This window comes from Salvelinus namaycush, chromosome 2 (assembly GCF_016432855.1).
Source record: "Salvelinus namaycush isolate Seneca chromosome 2, SaNama_1.0, whole genome shotgun sequence".
NCBI lineage: Eukaryota > Metazoa > Chordata > Actinopteri > Salmoniformes > Salmonidae > Salvelinus > Salvelinus namaycush.
In genome coordinates this window covers 66,597,698-66,622,319 of record NC_052308.1, presented here as the reverse complement: position 1 = coordinate 66,622,319, position 24,622 = coordinate 66,597,698, and the positions used below count along the sequence as shown (strand labels likewise).

Below are 24,622 nucleotides of genomic sequence, written 5' to 3'. Positions count from 1 at the left end.
TTACCACAGCTCAGAAACGCTGTCCTACTGCACCACACTGCTCCACTCTCCTCTCGGCCCATATAACAAACCACCAGCACTACAACACACACACACACACACACACACACACACACACACACACACACACACACACACACACACACACAGACACACACACACCCCTCCCTCAGTCGATACAGTCCCCCAGGCCTGCTGCTGTAACCGGCTATTCTGTCGAAGCTCTGCTTGTTTGTTGTCCCCTGTATAGAAATTGAATCAGTCACTCTGTGGCCAAGGTCCACTACACACTGCACCGGTGAACAGGCTCTGCCTCTCTCTCTATTTCAGATTATATTCCTCTCGCTCTCTTTCACAGATTTTATTGGCCTTGTTCTCTGGGTAATTCACTGTAATGTTTACAAGGCATATAATAAAAAAAGGCCTGTCCACCTGATGGGTATGGTAATATGCTTTCTAAAGCCCCTCTTCTCACATTACAATGGTATGGCCCTCAGAGAAGATGGCAGTATTGGTAATATGACAGCCCTACCACTAATACAGTAAAAAAAAAAATACTAGTTTCACAGTTTATAGATTGCTAAATGAATCTGTAGCGGCATGGAATTATGTTTTTGTTTGTATTATTGGTGCGTGGAGCGTTGATAGTCACCTGTATTCAGTAGGGTGAAAACAGCAGAGTTGGGGACACTCAGGCTCTACTTTGGTTGTTATCTTTTGGTACTCCCATGTCAGAATTATCATCACTGTAGCATTTAGCATACGTCAAGTCATGCCTTTGGAAATGTCACTTTGAACGGAGCGGCAGCCACTGTCTGCATTTTGATTACTCCTAGGCATAATCTCCAGACTGGATGATTCAGGATTCATGATCAATACCAAAAACCTGGCCTATCATCTATCATTCTGCACCAGACAGGGAACCAGTGATGGGTTCCCTGTCTACTGCATATAGTGCATTAGTTACAATACTAAGTAGTGCACTATATAGGGAATAGGGTGCCATTTTCAGACGTAATGACAAGGGAGGGAGTCTAAACAAAGATCCACTTTTTGGCTCATCGTTCAGTGAATTGTTTGGGTTCTCACCCGGTCATATTTATTTTGTTAATTCCTAATTCCACAAGATAAGGCAATAAACTGAAATTGGGAAAGGGTCTTAAGTGTTATGAGAACTGCTAAATTGTAGACTGTTGGAAAAGCTGGATTGTCATTTAGATGTACTATTCTTCTGACCTGGTTCAAGATCTGTTTCTGTGGGCTTGACAACTTCAATGTTAAGCTCGCCAATGACCATAGGAGTTGGCAAGACAGCACAAACCGATCTGGGACCAGGCTAGTATTCTTCATCATCATAACACATGGAATATGTCTGTCTGTTTCTTAAAGAAATGCCAAACCTATTGAGATTCGCTTTGTACAATTGGTTCCTGATTATGTGTCTGTCTCAGTTTTGACTGTCTATAAATGTTTCAGAAGGGAGTGATACTTCCCCTCATGGCAAGCATGCTTAAAGTATAAAATGTTAAAAATGTTAAACTGTTGCCAAAGCACATGAATCAGATATACATGTACACCGTAGCCACAATAGTGTGTGTGCGCAGATATACAGTAACTTGTGTGTGGGAGTGTCTCTCTGCTAGCAAGATCTTACGGCAGGCATGAAATTAAAACCTTCTGTGGAACGCACTCATGATTGAACTGGAATTAAAACAAAAGACATGCGCACAGGGCGCCTAAACGAAGAAAAGAAAGAAAGGGAAAGACGGAGGAGAGGAGTATCCCAGGAGAGGAGAAAGTGAGTGATTGCCAGCGCCGCAGTCCGTCCGCCTCGCCTCACGTCTGGATTTCCTCTTAACAGAATATCAACCAGACCTTTCTCATTGCCGCCACTCCATCAGACGGCTATCTTAAATGTGAAAGCAATTAGGGAAATTGGCCCAAGTCAAAGAATAATCCGAGACACCTAAAAAAAAAAATGCGTTACTGATTATGTATTGTCCCGAATGGCACCCTATTCCCTATGTAGTGCACTACTTTTGACTGGCTCTGGTCAAAAGTAGTGCACTATGTATGGAAAAAGGTGCCATTTGGGATGTAAACTCAGAATAGATGTCAATTGTTTACCCTTTTGTTCTTCTCAGTATTCACGTCCATCTATTTGCCACTCACTGTTACAGTGGGAGATGTGATGGTGTCCTATGTGGGGGCATAGATCTCCATCTCTCTTTTTAAAGTGCACTAATGACTTGTGAGGTCACAGAATTGGTGATGAGAGTTCTGCAAACGTGGATGTTAGTTCTGCATTATCCTGCCTGGATGGCAGGCTTGCTCTGATGCTGGCAGGTGCTTGCAAAATGCACTCTACAAAAGTTCAGTATTGTAACGTAAATAACCTCACACCTACCTACAGTATATACAGTGACCTCCAAAAGTATTGGGACAGTGACACTGACATCTACGCCAACACAAATATCATACCCCCCCAAATGCTAACCTCCCCTGTTATTGTAATGGTGAGAGGTTAGCATGTCTTGGGGGTAGGATATTTGTGCGTCTAACTTTCTCACTCATCATTATTCACAATTAATTCAGGATTCATGGTAGCATCCACATTATCATGGTAGAATCCACATTAATATAGAAGTGTTTAGAAAATATTATATTCTTATTTACAATAAAATTGACTCTAAAATGATACAATACATTATTTACAATGAATTTCTATTGGGCACAAAATAATCTTAAACATAACGAAAACAAACAGCAAATGCATCCAGCAAATGTGTAGTCACAAGCTTGATGTATGTAGTCATTGCGTGCTATGAATATGGGACCAAATACTTAACTTTTTACTACTTTAATACACATATTAGTGAATTTGTCAGAATACTTTTGGTCCCCAAAAATGGGGGGGACTATGTACAAAAAGGGTTATAATTTCTAAACTGTTCACCCAATATGGATGAACATACACTCAAATTAAAGCTGGCAGTCTGTACTTTAACCTCATAGTTGTACTTTTGGAGCTCACTGTGTGTGTGGCAGTATTACAAGTTTGTTATCACATGAAAACTCCAAGGAATGCAGCCTTCTCTGCTCACCTCCCTTAACCCCCAAGTTTAAACAGCTGTTTTTCCCATTCAGCTAGAGTTGGCTTTCGCAATAGCTTTGGGCAGCTTGCCTTGAATAGGAAGAAACTTTGTCTGGGCTCTGGCTTTCTCATTGACAGTCTCTGCTGTGATCTATGGGGCTGTGCAGTCTAGTCTAGGCTGTTCTCACTGGTCAGTTCTCCCCTTTGTGGACCACAACTTTGACCTATTCCCACTGTGTGCATACTGCACGATGCATGGTCATTTCCATAAGAAAAGAGGCATTGAGAATGAGTTGGGGCCAGAATCCTTTCTTGAATCTGAGAAGCAGAACAAGGGGAATAGTCGTCCTTCATCAACCAATTGTTAATTAGTCTGGAATTTAAATATGCTCCTTCTTGGTGGACTTCATGTGACTTCAAGATTTTGAGGAAGGTTGTGTGATAGAATCAAGGGCCCTTGTAAAAATATTTATTCTTCTTGCATAAACTTCTAATTTGCAAACTAATCACATACTATGTTGATACATTACTGAAACTATTTAGTCTTTTATTCACAGAACTCAATGTGTTATTTTGCATTGCCATAAATATAAACATATTGGTGATGTACATGGCCTACAGAAATAACCTATATGGTAGTGATTACCACACATTTACCACACAAATGCAACCGAAGAGTGCCCAAGGTAGGCTGCAAATAAGATATGCACTATTTTATCATCCTCTGTATCTGCCTGTCCATCATTTATTCTACTGAGCAAATCAGACTGCCATTGTCAAGGGTACGACGGGGCTGGATCATGCTGTGTTGTTAGTGGGAGATCACGTGGATTGGCTGCTTGGGCATGGGGGCCACTTCCTACATTATTTCTGCTCAGAGGAGAGAGCGAGCGGTCTTAGTTTGAACAAAATGGCTGCAAGAACGCTGTCAACGAGAGCTCACTGAACGCATTATGACTGTCCACTCCTACATTTGGATTTTTCGAGAATGTATTTTCTTGGATTCGTTTTTCAATTTGCATTCGTAGTAGCAAGGTCGTCGGTCAGATGTTGTTGCTAACCTGCTAGCTCCTCAGCTAGCGGCCTAAACACAAATTATTTCATTTTGCACTTTAACCCAAGTTTCCTAGCTAGCTAGCCATTTTCGTCGACAATTTAGTGAAATCTGCCTATTTACTTTCATTTGCAAATTACTCCTTACAACAGTCGATGACTAATGCCAACTAGCTAACCTTAACTCCGCTACTTTTCGAATCGGAATTGTTTCTCTTGCTTTTTCGTCTTGCTGCTTTTTTTCTATATCGTGATACTTTAACGTTTAGCATGTTTTTTTGTTGCGAAAGTTTTACTTTTAGTGCATCGTTGCGCTAAAATACAAAGTTCTTACTGTGTGTTTTTCCAAGTATCGATCTCGGTATTTTTTGTTAAGCTGCTCAAACAGTTATCCAGTCAGTAAGCCCCTGCAGCAGGAGAGCTGAACTTGGCTAATGCTAGCTAGCTGGATAACTGCGAAGACTGAATTCCTGATTTGTCATTTACGGGTATTTTTCGGAAAAGGCACAGCAGAATGCTTTTCTGCATCATTCTCTGTCATGCACCAACTCTGTATTGAAAGCTGCCAAAGCTCAACGTGTGATTACGCAAGGTAAGGAATACTTTATTGAAATCCAACCACAGCTTGTTTGACAAGCGGCGTCACACCAGCTCGAGCCCCATACATTGTGTTCTATTATTATGTGACTCGAGCACTAACACTACCGTTCGTTTTTCTACTCTTCCAGTTTTCATAGTTACGTTGCTTTTATTTACTAACTTGTATTAGCTGATGAATTATAGCAATACATTATGGGAAAGGGTAACGTCAGCTATATTAGATGGCAAGTTAAATTCCTACCACCATGAAATTACATCGAGCCTAGTCAGTATTTATTTTGCTTTAGTCAACGAGCCAATGTAAATGATAGTAGCTAGGCTGATAAGACTTGATACCAATTATCTGAAGCTTTAAATATAACTAAAGGGTAACGCGCATTGCTGATCAGCTTAGTTTCACGGTTATAAAGAATTTGATGAGAACTCGTTAGTAACGTTAGCTGTTATTGACAGGGGTTGTCTTCTCTAAAATACAAACCATGATTTATCCATGGGTTTGGATGGAAATGCACGAGGGTTTTGTGTTCAGAATCGCAAACCAGGAACACCAGAGGCAGATTATATCATAATCTAATTAGTGGTCGAAATGGCACTGGAATGGACTGGCTCTCCTGATTCTAGCGAATACATGTGTGTTGTAGGAACTGAGCAGCTTTTCTTGAAGTGGGAATACTTTCCATGTCAAGTCAGTTGATTGTGTCATATTGATCTTGAAATGTAGGCTAAAGGCAGACCCCACACACCATAATATTTGAGACCTTTCATTGTTATTCCTCTGATTCCATTCCATCAAATTGCTACAATAATGTGGACTGCACTGGGCAGTGTTTGTTTATTTGTTAGACATCACTACCCCCTTTTCATACAGTAGAGGAAGGTATGAGTTGTGATTGAACTGTCGCTTTCCCCCTGCTATCCGTATGCATCCTCCCGTACCAAAGTGGTGGAGTAGATCCTATAGTCCCCACCCCCATCTTATCTCAATCGTCAGACACCAGTGGGGCAATAATGAAATGCATAGCGAGCAGTGAGAGAGACCGGGAGTGGGGGACATGGTGGGTATATAGTATGCTTAACGTGCTTACCGGGAGGAGTGTGACCATTAATGTCAATCTGAAGGCTCTGGCTGCCAGTTGGTTAATGCGCTGCAGTTCTTAATCAGTTTGTAAAGGTGCCTCCCCTCTCCCTCCACCCTGCAACGCCCAGCTGACAGCACCCAAACCCTCCACCCCAGCAACCTTCCTCTCTCCCAGGGTCAGGGGGACTGCCCCCCCCTCATTTGCCAACCCTGTTCAACCCCCCTGCAGGGGGCATTCAAGGGGGAGGGGATGGGAAAATTGTAAAGACGTTTTAGGGGTCTGTATGTACTCAGTGGATGTGAAAAAGGGGTGGGGGGGAAGCCAGTCGCTGGTGAAGGGGAGTTATGTCGGTTGCCATACTGTTTGGTGGCTTAGGGTTTCTGCATGCTTCGGTTCAGCTGGCTGAACGAGTGTGCTCGCATACTCCCTTAAAATACCTTCGCTTGAAAAATGAGAAAAAGCTACAATAGTACTCTTTGTCCATCTGGAGATGCCGTAACCAGTATACAATTCCTTAAAATAGTCGAATTACGAATTAATCTAGGATAACTCAACAAATCTTTCACAAATGTGTATGTTTTTTCCAAGGAGATCTTAGTCACTTTAATTTGACATCTAACTAAGATGTTTGGTGCAGTATTTCTCAAGTGTTTTTTGAGAAAATACTGCACCGAACATCGTTTATGGACAACAGACACTTATTTGAAGCATCCCTACTGTTGACCGGCGATGGGGCGTAGACTTCGGCTCTGCGAACAGCTGGGGGAAAACCCTTGCTGAAAACCGAAACGAAAAAAGTCACAATGTTGTCATAATATATGTATAAACTGTTTGGGATTGGAGACATGCGGACACATTACCCTCTCCAGACAACAGCAGGTGATAGGGCAATGGGGAAGGAAGGGGCAGTGTAGGGACTGACTGGGCATGTTGTATTAACATGATGAGGATGTTGGCTACTTATGACATTCCTGTAACCTACAGGTATTGTTTTGCCTTCAGTTACAATTTTTATTTATTTCATGAATAAAAGCGTTCTTTATTAAAATATTTGACTTGACAGTTTTGATGTTATAAAACAATGTAGAGCTGTGCTTAGGGAATGAAATATGCATGGAACTGGAGAGGGAGCTGTTTCATTCCCGGACTGATTACGACACGTTTGTTTTGATTAGAGTCTTGTAAAGGAGCCGAGGGATGGCTGCCTAGCAACACTACACCAAAACCCTTCCTTATCTCCTGTTCAGAAGGATCATTTGTTTGAAATTAGAGTGAAGGCTGCCTGAGGCGGATGTAAGAACACAAGCCGTTTTGGATTCTCTCCATCGACGTCCTCAACAGCCTTGCAGACAAAACATCATGAGCAGAGTAGGCAAACCCACGGGGTGTCATTTGCCTCAGTCTATCCATCCATCCACATCCCACACTGATCTCAGTCTCGCCCAGGCTGCCGCGCACCGCTGCAATACTAAGCCTGCCGATTACGAGCCTTTAAAACAAAAAACAACAACCCAGTCCTGATGGATGACATGCTCTCTCTGTGTGCCAAGGGGCCATCATGGCTGAGGCTGGTCAGTGGCTGGCGGTAGAGGGGCATCAACAGTGAAATCAACGTAATTCAATGAGGGCTTCTGCCAAACCCATTATCCTATAGCAGTGTGGTGTTCTTTATAAATCCCGGGGTAAAGCTTGGGCCAAACAGCTGTTGTCTGACTGGTGTAATGTAATCAAAATTGGAATGAATTGAAGATCTTTCAATGGGGTGGACGGTGGCGGCTAGTTTTTAGTTATTTTCCTGCCAACACTTGTCAGTTCCTACTAAGGCAGTCTTCCTTGAAAGTAAACAAAATCAATATGTCATTACTTCAAGGGGGGTCGGCCTCTCGTGTGTGAGGCCAGGAGAGGTTGAAAGTGGGAAATGGAAATATCCCCCCCTCCCCCAAGGGCCCCAGTGCCATAACCGTTGCTTATGTGGATGGTGTGGGTGAGGTCGATCGGCCAGGACCCATAATGTAGAAGGCTGTAACTAACGATGGTGCAGCCTGCCTGTGCACGTCCGGTCCATGTTAGAGGGGAGTGCCTGGCAGGGGTCGGGAGGGGGAGCCCAGGCAGGAACTGTCTGGCAGCAATCTAGGGGAATGTCCAGTCGAGGCGGGGGCCGGTGGGGGCCTCCCTCTCCCGCCTCCCCGTTATGTTGGCTAATTGGAGAGACGTGAGGAGAGGCATCATAACATGTCGAGGACAGTGAGAACCTGAACTTATCGTACTGTTTGTCAGACTATTAGACAATGTAATGACAATTTACTTACTCTTAAAAATTCTCTGGGATAGCCAATGCTTGTTTTGCCGTTATGTGGATAACTAAGTTATATTAGGCTACATGCTGTGGGATAAGTCACATGTGCTAAGGCTAAGGCTTTTCCAGGTCAGATTGAGACTTTGTTTATTTTGAACATACCTGCCAAAATCCCCACTCACATCTGAATAAAGGTTCAATGTAAAAAAAATGTTTTTAAATCAGCCCAGTGAAATGAATGGCATTCATACTTGGCATAGTTTGACTGCGTAGTGTTGACAGTGCTTTATTACACATGGCAATTGAGAACTTGTTTGTGCACTTCACTTTTGAATGGAAAAATATTTCAACATTGGCTTGCATTTCAGGTTGGAGTCCATGTTTGCATTTAGCCTACATGCACGTTAGCTGTTTTTCTCAGCATCTTACAAGACGTCATAGATTTCCATGAGTTGAACACTGCACTAAATGCCAAACATTTTTTGCAATAAACGACTTATGAGGTAACTTCAGTACCTTGATAAGATGGCCTGATTGTCCTATTGCAGATTAGCTCAATTTCCCATCTATCTTATCAGCCATTTCATGAAGGCATTAGTAAGTTCAGACCCCCCCAGTCTCTCTCCTCGCAGCATCAAACATATCAGATCTGAGCTATATTATTTTTCCTCTTTCTCAGACTGTTGTGCTTTCTGCTTTTTTTTCTTTTGACAGATCCTGTCTCTCTGCTGTGGTTGGCAGCAGTGAAAGGCAGACAGTCAATGTCAGAGCAACCTTGAGGGAATGTAGTCAACTGGCTCCATTCAGGAGACCAACTGTTTGCCTTTTTCTTCTGTCGGTTTCATTTCGTTGAGTCCTCGAGGCTTTGCAATGCCTAAATAGTAGATACTGGAGTCTTCGCTTGGTGCTTTGCAGCTTGTCCTGGACTCCCATTCGTCTTGGTCCTGATAAACTTCTTGATCTGTGTAGTTATCTTGATGAAGTAATAAAAACAACCTCATAACATTAACAAAAGCTGAGTTTGTAAAGGTTGCCCCAGCACTGTTGTCAACCAGCCAATGTTACACTCTATCTTGAGTTGAAGTAACATTGGCTTGCATTTCAGGTTGGAGTCTATGTTTGCATTTAGCCTACATACAAGTTAGCTGTTTTTCTCAGCATCTTACAAGACGTCATAGATTTCCATGAGTTGCACACTGCACTAAATGACAAACAGCTTTTGTATTAAACTACTTATGGGGTAACTCCCGTACCTTGATAAATCCACGATAATTGAGAATTTCAATAAGCATTTCTCTACGGCTGGCCCAAGCCCCCCCGCTTCTCCTTCACCCAAATCCAGATAGCTGATGTTCTGAAAGAGCTGCAAAATCTGGATCCCTACAAATTAGCTGGGCTAGACAGTCTGGACCCTCTCTTCCGAAAATTATCCACCGCCATTGTTGCAACCCCTATTTACTAGTCTGTTCAACCTCTTTCGTATTGTCTGAGATTCCTGAAGATTGGAAAGCGGGCGCGATCATCCCACTCTTCAAAGGGGGAGACACTCTAGACCCAAACTGTTGCAGACCTATATCCATCCTGCCCTGCCTTTCTAAAGTCTTCGAAAGCCAAGTGAACAAACAGAACAAACGAATCCCACCGTACCTTCTCTGCTATGCAATCTCGTTTCCGAGCTGGTGCACCTCAGCCACACTCAAGGTCCTAAACGATATCATAACCACCATCGATAAAAGACAGTACTGTGCAGCCGTCTTCATCGACCTGGCCAAGGCTTTTGGCTCTGTCAATCACCGTATTCTTATCGGCAGACTCAACAGCCTTGGTTTCTCTAATGACTGCCTCGCTTGGTTCACTAACTACTTCTCAGAGTTCAGTGTGCCAAATCGGAGGGCGTGTTGTCCGGAACTCTGGCAGTCTATGGGGGTGCCACAGGATTCAATTCTCGGGCCGACTCTTTTCTCTGTGTACATCAATGTCATTTACATTGATGTCATTTACAAAATAGCCTCCAACACTCTACTCAGACTGCATCCAATATATCACAGTGCCATCCGTTTTGTCACTAAAGCCCCATATACTACCCACCACTGCGACCTCTATGCTCTCGTTGGCTGGTCCTCGCTACATATTTGTCGCCAAACCCACTGGTTCCAGGTCATCTATAAGTCTTTGCTAGGTAAAGCTCCGCCATATCTCAGCTCAATGGTCACCATAGCAACACCCACTCGTAGCACGTGCTCCAGCAGGTATATTTCACTGGTCATCCCCAAAGCCAACACCCCCTTTTGCCGCCTTTCCTTCCAGTTCCTTCCAAGCGTCAGCTGTCAGAGCAGCTTACCGATCGCTGCAGCTGTACACAGCCCATCTGTAAATAGCCCATCCAACCAACTACCAACCTCATCCCCATATTTGTTTTGTTTTTCTGCTCTTTTGCACACCAGTATTTCTACTTGCACGTCCTCATCTGCACATATATCACTCCAGTGTAAATTGCTAAATTGAAATTACTTTGCCCCTATTGGCCTATTTATTGCCTGACCTCCTTACTTAATTTGCTCACACTGTACACAGATTTTCCATTGTATTATTGACTGTACGTTTGTTTATCCCATGTGTAACTCTGTTGCTTTTGCCGCACTACTTTGCTTTATCTTGGCCAGGTCGCAGTTGTAAATGAGAACATGTTCTCAGCTGGCCTACCTGGTTAAATAAAGGTGGGGGGAAAAAATGTAGAATGACTGTCTCACAAATGAAGCCACTTTTCTCTCACCTCTTCAGTGGCCTATGTGGCTTGTCAACCCAGCTAAAGTACAGGTTATCAGAGTACAGTGCTCTACTAAGAGCTTTTCTCAATTACCGTTATGGTCATGTAACTCTTCTCAGCCTTAGAAAAAAGTACTAGGGTACTTTTCCTTATTGTCGGGTTCATAGTCCACAATCCACATTTCTCTGGCAGCTTAGGCTGCTTTTAGACAGGCAGCCCAATTTGATCTTTTTTTCTCTCCTTTTGACCAATCAGATCAGCTCTGAAAAAGATCTGATGTGAAAAGACTAATTAGTGGGGGAAAATATCAGATTTGGGCTGCCTGTCTAAACGCAGCCATTGACAGCCTTGTCCTTTAGGCTCCCGAGTGGCGCAGCGGTCTAAGGCAGTGCTCGAGGCGTCACTACATACCCTGGTTCGATCCCGTGACTGGCCCGGCGTCGTCCGAGGTTAGGGGAGGATTTGGCAGGGGTAGGCTGTCATTGTAAATAAGAATTTATTCTTAACTGACTTGTCTCGTTAAATAAATAAAAGTATAGAAACTGACAGACTCTCCGTGCCGTCTCTATACACTGCAATATGCTCAATAGTCGAGAGCCTTTGGCACAACAGAAGCTTTTTATCAACTTGAAGTTTGATTTCTTTACCTAATGAACTGCCAGAACAAAAGTTCCCTGTCGACTTGGTGAGGAAGCAGCTATGGACGACATTGACGACTAATAATTTCTAAATGAAAACTTAAAAGGAGTTTTATTCTTAGCTTTCATTGGGCTCTCGCCGCCAGCAACCAAGAGCATGAAAACCGCCCCCCTCTTTTCCATTCATTGAGTCAGCCCAGCAGCATAGTTGAGATGGCTGTTGTTCCCACTCATAAGAGCAGGCGGCATATTTCCACATGCTGATCTCCACCTGGCTTTAAAGCAGCAGTGCACTGGTGACTGGAATGAGCAGAATGCTCCAAAACTGAGATTGACACACTGTTTTTATTACTTCAGTTGGGGAATTTACAGGCGTGTTTTCCCGTCCATCAGCATTAAAGCGGCAATGAGCAATTGAAACGATAACAAAGCCAACTCCCCACCACTGTTTCGGTAAAAAGCTGAGGGATGGGGCTGGAGAAATGTAACCACCCTCAAATTCATAGACCGGGCTATGGATGCAAGTACTGACCATCCATGATTTAAAAATGTATATTTCTGTGCATGTTTTGAAGCTAAATAGTGTTTACATTTACTTTGTTTACGAACATTGGATTAAAACAAGCCTATTTTTGATTCTGATGTGGTACGGCAGTTAAACTAAGCGCATGAGGCATTTATAAGTTATTTTTTCCACAGTCAATGGGTACATATCATTCATTTATAAATCCAAAAATGTATGTATTAACTGCTGACTGATCCTTTAAAACTGAACTAGACTAAGGCTATTGCCAGAGCTTGCCAAAAGCAGTGCACTTTATATGGAAAAGGGTGCCATTTTGGACACAGCCTAAGATTACACTAGTCTCCTCAGTCTTTAATGGTGGCTGTGGGATTATTACTCTCCAGCCAGGTTGTTGGTAGCCGTCCTGGATAATGGCCGTGTGAAAGGGCTCAGGAGAGCTGTGGCTTTCCTAATGCCTGGCTGCAGGAAAGCAAAAGGAAGGGGGATGGAGACTGTGGTGGCTTCACCCCCCTCTCTTCCCTTCCTCATCCGCCATGGCTTTGCTCCGTCGTTCGTTCGTACAGTGGCAGTGTTAGCCGGAAGGGCTCCAGAACACGCAGCAGCACTGTTTGCCTTGCGGCCATCACGGCAACCTTGTTTCTGTGTCAGGGACGTCTAGTTCTGCTCTGCACACTGCCCAAGCCTGACTGTCTCTCTCTTTCTCTCTCCCCCCTGCTATAGCCCCCTCTTCTCCTCTGGCTCTCCTCGCTTGCTCACCCAAGGTGCATGGATATTATTAAGCTTCTCTTTTCTCCATATCTCTCTCTCTCGCCTTCCTCTATCCTGCTGCGTTTTGCGTTTTTCCTCTGCTCCCCAGTGAGCTTTCTCTCTTCCCTCTCCCTTCACAGATGCTCTCCCCCCTCTCTCTCGTCTCTTCTTGCCCTATCTCCCTCTCCCGACGGCTGTCGTTCTTAATTGGTGTTGCTCTGCCTCTCTTTTCATCCTCCGGTTTTCCTCTCTTCCTCCCCGGTGTGAGCAGCAGCTCCAGCATCTCTCTGTGAACACATCTGACTCCCTGTGCCGCTGTGCATCTCACACACACACACACACACACACACACACACACACACACACACACACACACACACACACACACACACACACACCAGTTAGTCCCTCTTAACAAGCGCTGCTATTTTTGTGTAGCAGGATCCTCACAGACCATAAAAGTCTTTCCTCCCTGTTATGCTTTCTGTCTGCTTTGATTCTGGTCATGCAGAGTTTATATACAGCTCACAGATGGAAGGAAACCTTTGCAATGCCTTTGAATGCTCAACACTGCTACTATTTTTATCCATAAACAATTGTTAGAGGTGTGCTATAAAGTGGCTAAGCAAATCAATCTATATGTACAAAGGGTGTGTAATCCAAAAACATGGGGAAAGGCGATATAAACTCAGCAGAAGAAGAAATGTCCTCTCACTGTTAACTGCGTTTATTTTCAGCAAACTTAACATGTGTAAATATTTGTATGAACATCAGATTCAACAACAGACGTTGTTACACGTGGTCTGCCACTGCGAGGATGATCAGCTGTCGATCCTGTCTCCCTGTAGCGCTGTCTTAGGTGTCTCACAGTACGGACATTGCAATTCATTGCCCTGGCCACATCTGCAGTCCTCATGCCTCATTGCAGCATGCCTAAGGCGCGTTCACACAGATGAGCAGGGACCCTGGGCATCTTTCTTTTGGTGTTTTTCAGAGTCAGTAGAAAGGCCTCTTTAGTGTCCTAAGTTTTCATAACTGTGACCTTAATTGCCTACCATCTGTAAGCTGTTAGTGTCTTAACGACCGTTCCACAGGTGCATGTTCATGAATTATTTATGGTTCATTGAACAAGCATGGAAAACAGTGTTTAAACCCTTTACAATGAAGATCTGTGGAGTTATTTGGGTTTTTGCAAATTATCTTTGAAAGATATGGTCCTGAAAAGGGCCGTTTCTTTTTTTGCTGAGTTTACATGTATCTAGGCTATAGGTCTTCCACAGTATATAACACAGGCATATGACACTCTATAGGCCTATTAGACTGGAGTGCCAACCAGGTTCAGAGAGCACTGCTTCACTTGAGTGTGTCAGCTAGTCTCTCTCTGTGTGGAGTGCCTCTGTCAGGCAGGTGTAACTTGATCCCCAGCCAACCCAACGTGTCAGCCTGACTCTGGGGGTGACGGTGTCAGCAGCTCAGTGGAGACGGGCAGGGACACAAGGGCACAGTCACACTGCCCTTGTCATTTCCCCTAAACTGGTGCCCTCTCTGTCTGTATCGCTATATTGCTTGCTTCCTGTCTCTTTCTCTCTCATTCTGTCATGGGACAACTATGCTATTTGACGACCTTTACTGTACATTTCTCTCTTTCTCGCTTTTCATTCTCTCATCCCCTTTTGCTTTTCTCCTTTTCTTCCCCTCTCCTCTCACCTGGCTTCCTTGAGGGTAATTAGAAGTGAGAAGCAGGGCACCATGCTCACCACCACCCCTTGCGAGTCTGTGCTCTCTCTGGAGGGAACTCCTGTGAGGAGGAACTCCTGGAGCAGACAGAGCGGTTGCTTCAGTGTCGTAGCTGGATGCAGTACTGTCTCTTGTCTTAGTCGGCACAATTATGCTGCTTTTTTGGCTCTTTTCGGATTAGGCCCAGCTGCTAGTTAAGTCTTCAAATTGTACTGTGCTTTCTAGGATTTAGATTGAATGGCAACTACTTTGGGTTTAGTGTGAGACAGTAACAACACTAAGACTCTGTTAGGGACAGAGCACTGGCACTGTGCTGTCATGTTAAATCTCTGGCTCAGACCAGACGAGTAGAACATTGACTTGAATGGGGATGACCGTTATATTGAATCTATTTCTATGAAGGGCAGCAGGGCACATTCAGCACAATAACAATAAATTATTTCCCAAGGGAGATAAACGAACGTCGTAAGAGACTGTATCCGGTACGAAGGCAACAAAGGGAGAAGGGTAAGCGTGCCTTTCTCATTGTGGACAAACTCTTTGTAGATGGACAGCTATTTCGAGACAGCTCCATAACACCATGGCCGTACTAAATTCTACAGTATCTCAATTTCAGATTACCAAAAAAAGAAAGTATGGGAACTGTAAAAATATCTCAACATCATGAAGTGTATATGAACACACGTACTTAATTACAGGCTCGCTTATACATACACACACACGATCTCGCTCTCTTCACTCTCTCTTTCTCTTCTCTTCCTCTCTGTTGTCAAACTGTTTAATAATTTAATGTGTTTATTGTTTGTCTTCTGCATTTGTCTACAAGTTTATATAAGCTCACAACATTTGTACTGTAGTGAAGCCATCTCTAGAGTAATGCAAAGTCTCTTTCATGACCATGTGAAACGTCAATTGCTATGGAAATGCTGGGATGTGTTTTTCAATGATAAAGGTAATTATGATGTAATTATGACGGTGATACGATATGGATTACAATTATCATGAATATTAAGGATATACGCACTACATGTTACACACATAGACACTCAACCATGCAAATTGGTGGAGTTATTTTTTTATTTGGACATCACACATTATAGTCTTATTCTTATACAGACATCGTACACACTCTCACTAAATCACATCCAATATCATACACATCAACCGACTCAGATTTACTACACACATAATATCTTGTAATTATATATTGTAACAAACAAATCTTAATTTTATAACAACTATGGCCTTGGCTCACAGGCAAGGGAATAAAACAAATATTGCTTGAACCTATTTCTTGAATTCTAAATATCAGACATTTGAAAGCTCTAGTTTTGACCATCATAATACCTCTGATGGCAATAACTTTACAAGCACTAATTATGGTCAATTTAGACTAAGAATAGTATCTAGTTATGGTAAGGGGTGAAATAAGTATAGCCAGTTATAATTATAACGGTTTAGCAGATTATTAAAAAAATCTGTCTTTACATGGCTAAAAGAAAAGGAATATAACAGGAAACTTACAGGAAACTCACTCTACATCCTTAGATGAAGTTGCGTGGAAAAAGGAATGGGGTGGTGAAATAATTCTCTGTCATGGACAAAGGAACTCAAAAGGTGTGGTGATATTAACGAACAAAAATTTCGATTTGAATGTGCAAATAGTCAGGAATGATTCGCTCTCCTTCCGTGGCCTCCAACTGCTCTTAAATGCAAGTAAAGCTAAATGCATGCTCTTCAACCGTTCGCTGCCCGCCCGTCCAGCATCACTACTCTGGACGGTTCTGACTTAGAATATGTATACAACTACAAATACCTAGGTGTCTGGTTAGACTGTAAACTCTCCTTCCAGACTCACATTAAACATCTCCAATCTAGAATCGGCTTCCTATTTCGCAACAAAGCATCCTTCACTCATGCTGCCAAACATACCCTCGTAAAACTGACCATCCTACCGATCCTCGACTTCGGCGATGTCATTTACAAAATAGCCTCCAACACTCCACTCAACAAATTGGATGCAATCTATCACAGTGCCATCCGTTTTGTCACCAAAGCCCCATATACTACCCACCACTGCGACCTGTATGCTCTCGTTGGCTGGCCCTCGCTTCATACTCGTCGCCAAACCCACTGGCTCCAGGTCATTTACAAGTCTCTGCTAGGTAAAGCCCCGCCTTATCTAAGCTCACTGGTCACCATAGCAACACCCACCCGTAGCACGCGCTCCAGCAGGTTTATCTCACTGGTCACCCCCAAGCCAATTCTTTCTTTGGCCGCCTCTCCTTCCAGTTCTATGCTACCAATGATTGGAACGAACTGCAAAAATCTCTGAAGCTGGAGACTCTTTCCTCCCTCACTAGCTTTAAGCACCAGCTGTCAGAGCAGCTCACAGATCACTGCACTTGTACATAGCTCATCTGTAAATAGCCCATCCAATCTACCTCATCCCCATACTGTATTTATTTATTTATCTTGCTCCTTTGCACCCCAGTATCTCTACATGCACATTCATCTTCTGCACACCCTACCATTGCAGTGTTTAATTGCTATATTGTAATTACTTCGCCACCATGGCCTATTTATGGCCTTACCTCACTTATCCTACCTGATTTGCACATGCTGTTTATAGATTTTTCTACTGTATTATTGACTATGTTTGTTTATTCCATGTGTAACTCTGTTGTTGTATGTGTCAAACTGCTTTGCTTTATCTTGGCCAGGTCGCAGCTGCAAATGAGAACTCATTCTCAACTAGCCTACCTGGTGAAATAAAAAATAAATAAATAAAAAAGGAAGGTGGATCCTTTTAAATATGAAAGTGAACGAAAAAGTGATTTGGCTCATTATTCTATATGGTCCAAATCAGGATGAGCCATACTTCTTCGAAAACATTCAAATGTATTGAACTTACAGCCAACAAATGATCAAATCATTATGGTAGGAGACTAGAACATAGTTAAGTACCTCAATGGACCGTGAAGGTAATCACTCTACAAACTATCATCACCGTGCCCTTAAGGAAATCACAAATATTATGGACACATTAGAAATAGTGGATCTTTGGAGACTAAAAATCCCCGACCTAGTGAGATATACATAGAGACTAGTCGTTTTGACGACATTCTTGTCTCTTTCTCTGCGATCGGATCATCTAATTGGCATTCACAAAAGTCCTATAGAGTTTCCACGTGGACTGAGATATTGTAAATTTAATCAAAGTTTACTGGAGGACAACTTATTTTTAACTAAGACAAAATCATTTTTAACTGAATTTTTCCAGTATAATATACGTTCAGCAAATCCCCTTATTGTTTGGGATACCTTTAAATGTATCTTCAGGGGTCATTCAATATCAATAATAAAAAAGCAGTTCCTGGCTAAAGAGACAAGACTAACAAGGGAAATCCCTGAACTAATAGTACAGGTAGATAGCAATACAAATGATACTCCAGAGATACAAAATAAGTAAGAGGAAAAACAAAAAGAACTTGAACTTATTCAAGAACGATCTAATGTAATCTATTACAAAAATAAAGCAAACTGGATGGTATATGGAGAAATTCACAAAATTGTTCCTGAATCTCCAATACAGGAACGCTAACAAAAATAATTAGCAGAAACTCGTTACTGAAGACGACGTCATCTATGATTCTCCGAATTATATTTTAAGAGGAAGCTAATTATTTTAGGCAGATGTTCTCTTTCCGTCTCATCCTCTCCCACTGAATGAAGATTACGGTAAGTAATTCTTTCCAAATAATATACAATTAAAAAATTTAACAAATGTACAGAAAGATCAGTGCGAAGGAATAACTTTTTGAGGCTGTTAAATCCTTTCAGCCTGGAAAAACCCCAGGGCTTGATGGCATACCGGTAGAGGTATATCAGGTGTTTTTTGATATACGAAAGATCCATTGTTAGATTGTTTTAACTACTCCTATATAAATGGAGGCCCCTTACACTTCAATGTTGTGATGCAAAAATACTAGCGAAATGTATAGAGCTCAGAATTTAAAGGGTTTTAGCAGGTATTGTTCATCCTCATCAGACAGATTTTTTTACATGGAAGATACATTGGAGATAATATACGACAACTACTAGAAATAATAGAACATCATGAAACCTCTAAAAAGCCAGGCCTGGTATTTATAGCAGATTTTGAAAAGGCATTTGATAAAGTAAGACTGGATTTTATTTATAAATGCCTGGAATTTTTTCAATTTCGGTAATTCTCTTATAAAATGGGGTAAAATAATGTATAGCAACCCCAGGTGTAAAATAGTAAACGGCTACTTCTCAGAGTTTTGAATTGTCAGGAGGGGTTAAACAAGGGTGCCCGCTGTTACCATATCTATTCGTTATGGCCATCGAAATGCTAGCTATTAAAATCAGATCCAATAACAACATTAGAGGATTAGAAATCCAAGGCTTAAAAACAAAGGTGCCCATGTATGCTGATGACTCAAATTTTTTATTCTGTCCCCAAGCTAGATAGATCCCTGCAGTGTCTCATTGAAGATCTAGATACCTTTTCTGTGCTCTCTGTACTAAAACCTAATTATGATAAGTGTACAATATTATGTATTGGATCTTTAAAAAAAATACAGCTTTTACATTACCCTGCAGTTTACCTAGAAAATGGGCTGATGAAGTAGACATACTCGGTATTCATATCACAAAATATATAAATAAGCTCTCCACAATGAATTTCAATAGAAAACTTGTAAAAATAGACAAGATCCTGCAACCATGGAGAGGTAAATACCTGTCTATTTATGGAAAAATTGCCCTGATTAACTCCTTAGTCATATCTGTTTACTCACTTATGGCGCTGCCTAATCCTGATTCGTTTTTTAAATCATATGAGCAAAAAATATTTTGCTTTATCTGGGACGCTAAACCAGACAAAATAAAACGTGCCTATCTATATTATGAATATGAATTGGGTGGGTTGAGATTATTAAATATAAAAGCACTAAACCTCTCTAAAAGCTTCACTTATTCAAACGTTTTACTTGAACCCTAAATGGTTCTCAAGTAGATTACCAAGAAAAGCTCATCCATTGTTTAAAAATTGCCTTTTTGCCTTTGTGCAGATTGCCATGTCTCATTTTCAATTAATTGAAAATTATACTTTTTTTCAAAGTATCTCTCTTTTTCAAACAAGCATTGCAGAGCTGGCTACAATTTCAATTTCATCACCCTGTAAAGATAGTAAAATATTATGGCTGAACTCAAATGTGCTGGTTGATAAAATACCAGTATTTATGGGAAAGATGTTTGAAAAGGGTATTTTGTTATTAAATGATATTGTAAATTGGAATGGTAGAGTTATGTCCTTGGAGTAATCAGAATTGTACGGAAAGGTCTGCTCAATCCAAGAGTACAACCAATTGATTACAGCATTACCCCAAAAATGGAGGAGGCAGGTGGCAACGGGAGGAGTTAGGGAACTGGTCTGTCTGCCCAATATAAAGGATCTAAACTGGAGGAGGAATAAAAATAGCATAAATAGGAAAGTATACCAGTTTGATTTGAGGACCAGGATGTTGACAACTGTGCCATACATATTGCAAAATAGTTGGGAAGAGATTTTTGGTGTACCGATTCCATGGTATGAGTTGATATATAAAACAACGCAAGATTCAAGACTTCGTGCTTTTCAGCTAAAATTATTATATTGAGTTCTTGCCACCAACAAAATGTTGAATATTTGGGGCATAAAATCATCGAGGCTCTGCAGATTTTGATGTGAGGATACAGAATCAATAGACCATTTATTTTGGTATTGCCCTCAGGTAGCCTGTTTCTGGTCTCAGGTTCAGGAATGGCTGAAAATACATAGCATTGATCTAAAATTGACCTTAGAAATAGTACTGTTAGGAGATCTGGAGAGACCGGGTCAGTCAATTACTAATATACTAATACTCTTAGTAAAAGTATTTATCTTCAACTCGCAATTTGTGGATTCTATTCGATTAGATAGATTTGAAATTGTACGTTAAACATCACAGCATAGTTGAAAGATATGTGTTGCGTAGAAACCCGACGTGGGTGGCCAGCAGAGACAGATGGGATGGGCTGAGGTTTGGGATGTGGAATTGGCGACGAGTGGAGTTAGAATGATGGTCAAAGGTAAAAGTAAAAATAAAACATAATAAAAAGTACATTTGAATGACACTGAGGGGCAGTGTTTTTACAGCTAATGCCGGCTTGCCTGAGGCTGATGCCGTGCAGGTGTTTGTACACATGCATATACACACACTCTCATTCAAATAAACACATACAAGAACACACACATACATGTAATAGTCCCAGACATGCACACAAACATATACAGTTGGCATTGCTGTTTTGATTTTAGTTGTCCTTGATGTCCTTTTGTTTTAACTTTATTTTTTATTTTTGGGGGTGGGATATTTTGCTCTTTAGTTCATTCTCTTGGTTGTTGGTGCATTGGGGGGTTCTTGGGGGTGGGGAATGGAATTAATTGTATTTTTTTCCTTTTGGGGCTGTGGTTGGGGTCTCGAATGGTTGAGGAACATTGGGGAAATCTTGGAGGGTTCAGGTTCACGTTTTTTGGGCTCGTTGGAGATCTTTCAACGTTCCCTTGAGCAGTGCATTGACCCTGGATGCTTCTGTGTCGCTCTGAATGGGAGTGTGTTGAATGACTGGTATTCTGTAGTTGAGTGGCTTCACTGCAAGTATATTGTATGTTACGGATATTTATAATAAAATTAAAAAATTAAAAAAATTGTCTGCTGCAGTGCAGAAATGGATATCTGTAACATGATATTTTTGGAATCACATACACGCAGGTTAAATGTTTCATTTAACCTTGTATTTTGACAGGAAGTCATTCTGAGACCAATGTCTCTTTTACGGATGAGCCCTGTAATTACCCAAAATATAGGCTACACATCAATACACAGGTTTCGATTTCAATGCTGCTCCTATGGATGAGTGGGGCAGCACAGCAGGGAACAATGGCTTGTTATGATCTTGGATACAGGAACACAGTCAGGTGGTTGTGTACTGTACAGCGTGGTGTGTTAGATCAACCTCTACTAGCCTGCTACCAAAATAGACCATCTGTCATCCTTCATCCGTTTCCTTAACCGTGTATTTTCTAGGAAGTGAGGTCAATAAGTAAATACGCGTGGTGTACTATTATTGTCATAACTCTTCCCCCGCTTCTGTCTCCTCTCAGTCATAAGCTGGCCCACCAGATGGGCTGTATGGGAGATCCCATGTTAACAACAACTAGGACAGCGGTAGGCTAGTAGTCACTAAGCAGTAGATGGACTGAGTCGGAGGCTATCTTTCGGAAAATTCCAGCACTTGAAGGGTTCCACCGGATATTTTTATATCCCGATCCAATGTCCCCTTCCCCCTCCTTCCACCCCTTTCTATTCTGAGGGTGATTTCAACATTCAGAACAGTGCCAGCGAGCTTCCCCCCCCTGCTTTTTGGACAGGTGCCAAGGAATATCAGCAGGGAGGATGGTGGTGGGGAGATGCCAGTTAGACTGACCAGGCATTGTGATTGGTCGAGGGGGTAGTAGGGGGCGGGTGAAGGGGGAGTGGTAGCCTATGAGGTTGTTGGATTGTTAGTGCTGTGCAGGAGCGCTGGTCTGGTTGATAGGCAGGTCTGAGAGAGGAGACACTATTGAGCTCCTACTTATTACCAGGCAGAGATCAACCAGCCTTTCTGCCTGATTAGATACTAGTGCACCACACACACAGTTCCCTCTATAATGAATAGGAAGCTGATAGTGCGTTGTACTGTACTCCCTCAGTCATTACAGCTAGACAAGGCCTCTGTCAGTATTCCTTGCTGTTAAGCAGTACACTAGCTGTACTGTAGATTGACAGTTAATGGCCATGCCTGCCAATTTCTCTCTCTCGCACTCTCTCCATTCAATTTAAGGGGCTTTATTGACATGGGAAACACATGTTGACATTACCATATAAAGTGAAATAGATAATAAATATAAGTGACATAAACAATAAAAAATTAACAGTATACATTACACTCACAAAAGTTCCAAAAGAATGTCTATATATATATATATATATATATATATATATATATATAGTGTTGTAATGATGTGCACATCATTAAAGTACAAAAGGGAAAATAAATAAACATAAATATAGGTTGTATTTACAATGGTGTTTGTTCTTCACTGGTTGCCCTTAACTTGAGGCAACAGGTCCCTCTCCCCTCTCCCTTCTCCCCTCTCCCTTCTCCCCTCTCTCTCTCTCTCTCTCTCTCTCTCTCTCTCTCAACATGGCTGTCCCTATGGACACTCCTCCCCACCATTTACTCACTCTCAGCCTGCCTCTGCCTGTCACTCTGATTGACAGTTCCATTCCCCTACCAACAGGCAACACACTGGGAGGCGGGCATGTCATTACTCTCCCGTCATTATTATGATAATTCATCAATGTATTCATGTGCAGGCCCCTATGGACACTGTCTGAGGCTGGAGAAACTCCGGTCAGCTCCGGTGTGTGTCAGTCACTCAGGCACTGAGAAAAATGTGTGTTTATGGCCTTACTATTGCTGAGGAAAGAGCACAATGGCCGATTTGTTTGTGTGGAGGGAGTTGAAGAGTACGTTGAGATCCCAGAGTTCCACGATAACGGGCTGGATTTGCGGTGAGAGGAACAGCCAGTCAGTTGGAAGCTGTCTAGTATTGATCACACTTTTGAGTTTTCCCATTGACCAGATAATAACCAGAATGTCCACTGAGTGGCACGCACTTAGCTGGCAACACTGACCAGATTGAAATGGCTAACCGGCACTAGCAGGCTTTAGTCACACACACACACACACACACACACATACGTATACACACACAGGCTCCCCCAGTCCCTCTCCTCATGCCTTTTAATAGTTTCCAGGAACCGTCACCGAACTTCAGCCAAAACAAATAAAGGCTTAAATAAACCACTTTCTCTCGCAGGCTCTCCAGCTATCTGATCTCTCCTTTGGCTGCTTGGCAGGCCACTGGAGACCGACTTTGGGAAAGGCTTTGAGTTTGTTCTTTCTCATTCTTTCCTTTTTTTCTATCTCTTCCCCCCCATTTCTCCCTCTGTCAGTTTCCGGGTGTCTCCGTTGCTCCCCCCCGCCCCCAATCTCTCTCTGGCCTTGAAGGAAATTGCATTTAAGAAGCAACTCAATGTGTTACTTCTGAAATGCTGAATGTGCTTGGCTTCTAAAAGTCTTCTCTGGAGAAAGCTTGCTAGCTCTGACATTGACCTCTAAGCGGATGAAAGGGAAATTGTAGCCCTAGGTTACTGAACTTAAAGCCTGCTGCTCCTCTCTGCCCTGTTCTGAAAACCTCTCCCTTTCTGTTTGCAGCTGAAAGAAGCGAACAACACGAGAAGAGAACCATTTGATGGAAGAAAATAAAAAGCAAGAAAAGACCAAGAAGGAAGCTGCTCAGAAACAGGTGAGTTGTGTTACGTCTCTCTCCTCAAACTGAGTACCTCCTTCTGAAAAACGTCTCCATCAGGCTACACCTTCTCCCTCCCTCTCCTTCATTCACCTCTGTTCCCCAGGTAGGTGTGTTCAGTATAGTCTCTATATGACTGAGTGTGGGAGTTCCTCCCTAGTTTAACCTCATGGATTAGCCTGGAGCCTATAACCCTGCAGGCAGCACACTGCAAGGTGTATGGACCCTATTTAAAGACAGATTAGAGCTGGCACAGTAGCTACACACACTGCTCTGTTGGAAACACTAGCCTGGCTCTGGTAACCAAGGAGATGTTGCTGTCGCACATAGACACACGTCATTCGCACAGTCATACAATTGTACACACAGGCATATAAAAACACAATGATATGCTCAAACACATACTCGAGACATACCCGACGTTATCGGCCGATATTAGCCTTTTCACAGAAATATTTGTTTCTGTCTTTATTCCACAGATAAAGCGCTGATATTATATACATAGAATGAACAAATTTGTTTTCAATGTTTGCCTGAAGGGGGCGCTCTGAGAGCTGCTCCTTGAACATCCTTCAGCCCGCCAGGACGTGGGAGAGTGGGCATGGTGGCTTTCCACAGC

The 24,622-nt window shown here is 42.3% G+C and overlaps 1 protein-coding gene across 1 annotated transcript in view; it reads left to right on the top strand.

Annotated features, from left to right (window-relative positions):
- Nucleotides 1-3,976: 3,976 nt before the first annotated feature.
- Nucleotides 3,977-24,622, top strand: part of LOC120066515 (trinucleotide repeat-containing gene 6C protein-like) — a 72,179-nt gene continuing 51,533 nt past the window's right edge. Inside the window, exons 1-2 of the mRNA XM_039017942.1 lie at nucleotides 3,977-4,739; nucleotides 23,910-24,000. Of these exons, the coding sequence (XP_038873870.1) occupies nucleotides 23,947-24,000 (54 nt within the window). The 5' untranslated portion in view covers nucleotides 3,977-4,739; nucleotides 23,910-23,946. The remainder of the gene's footprint in view (nucleotides 4,740-23,909; nucleotides 24,001-24,622) is intronic.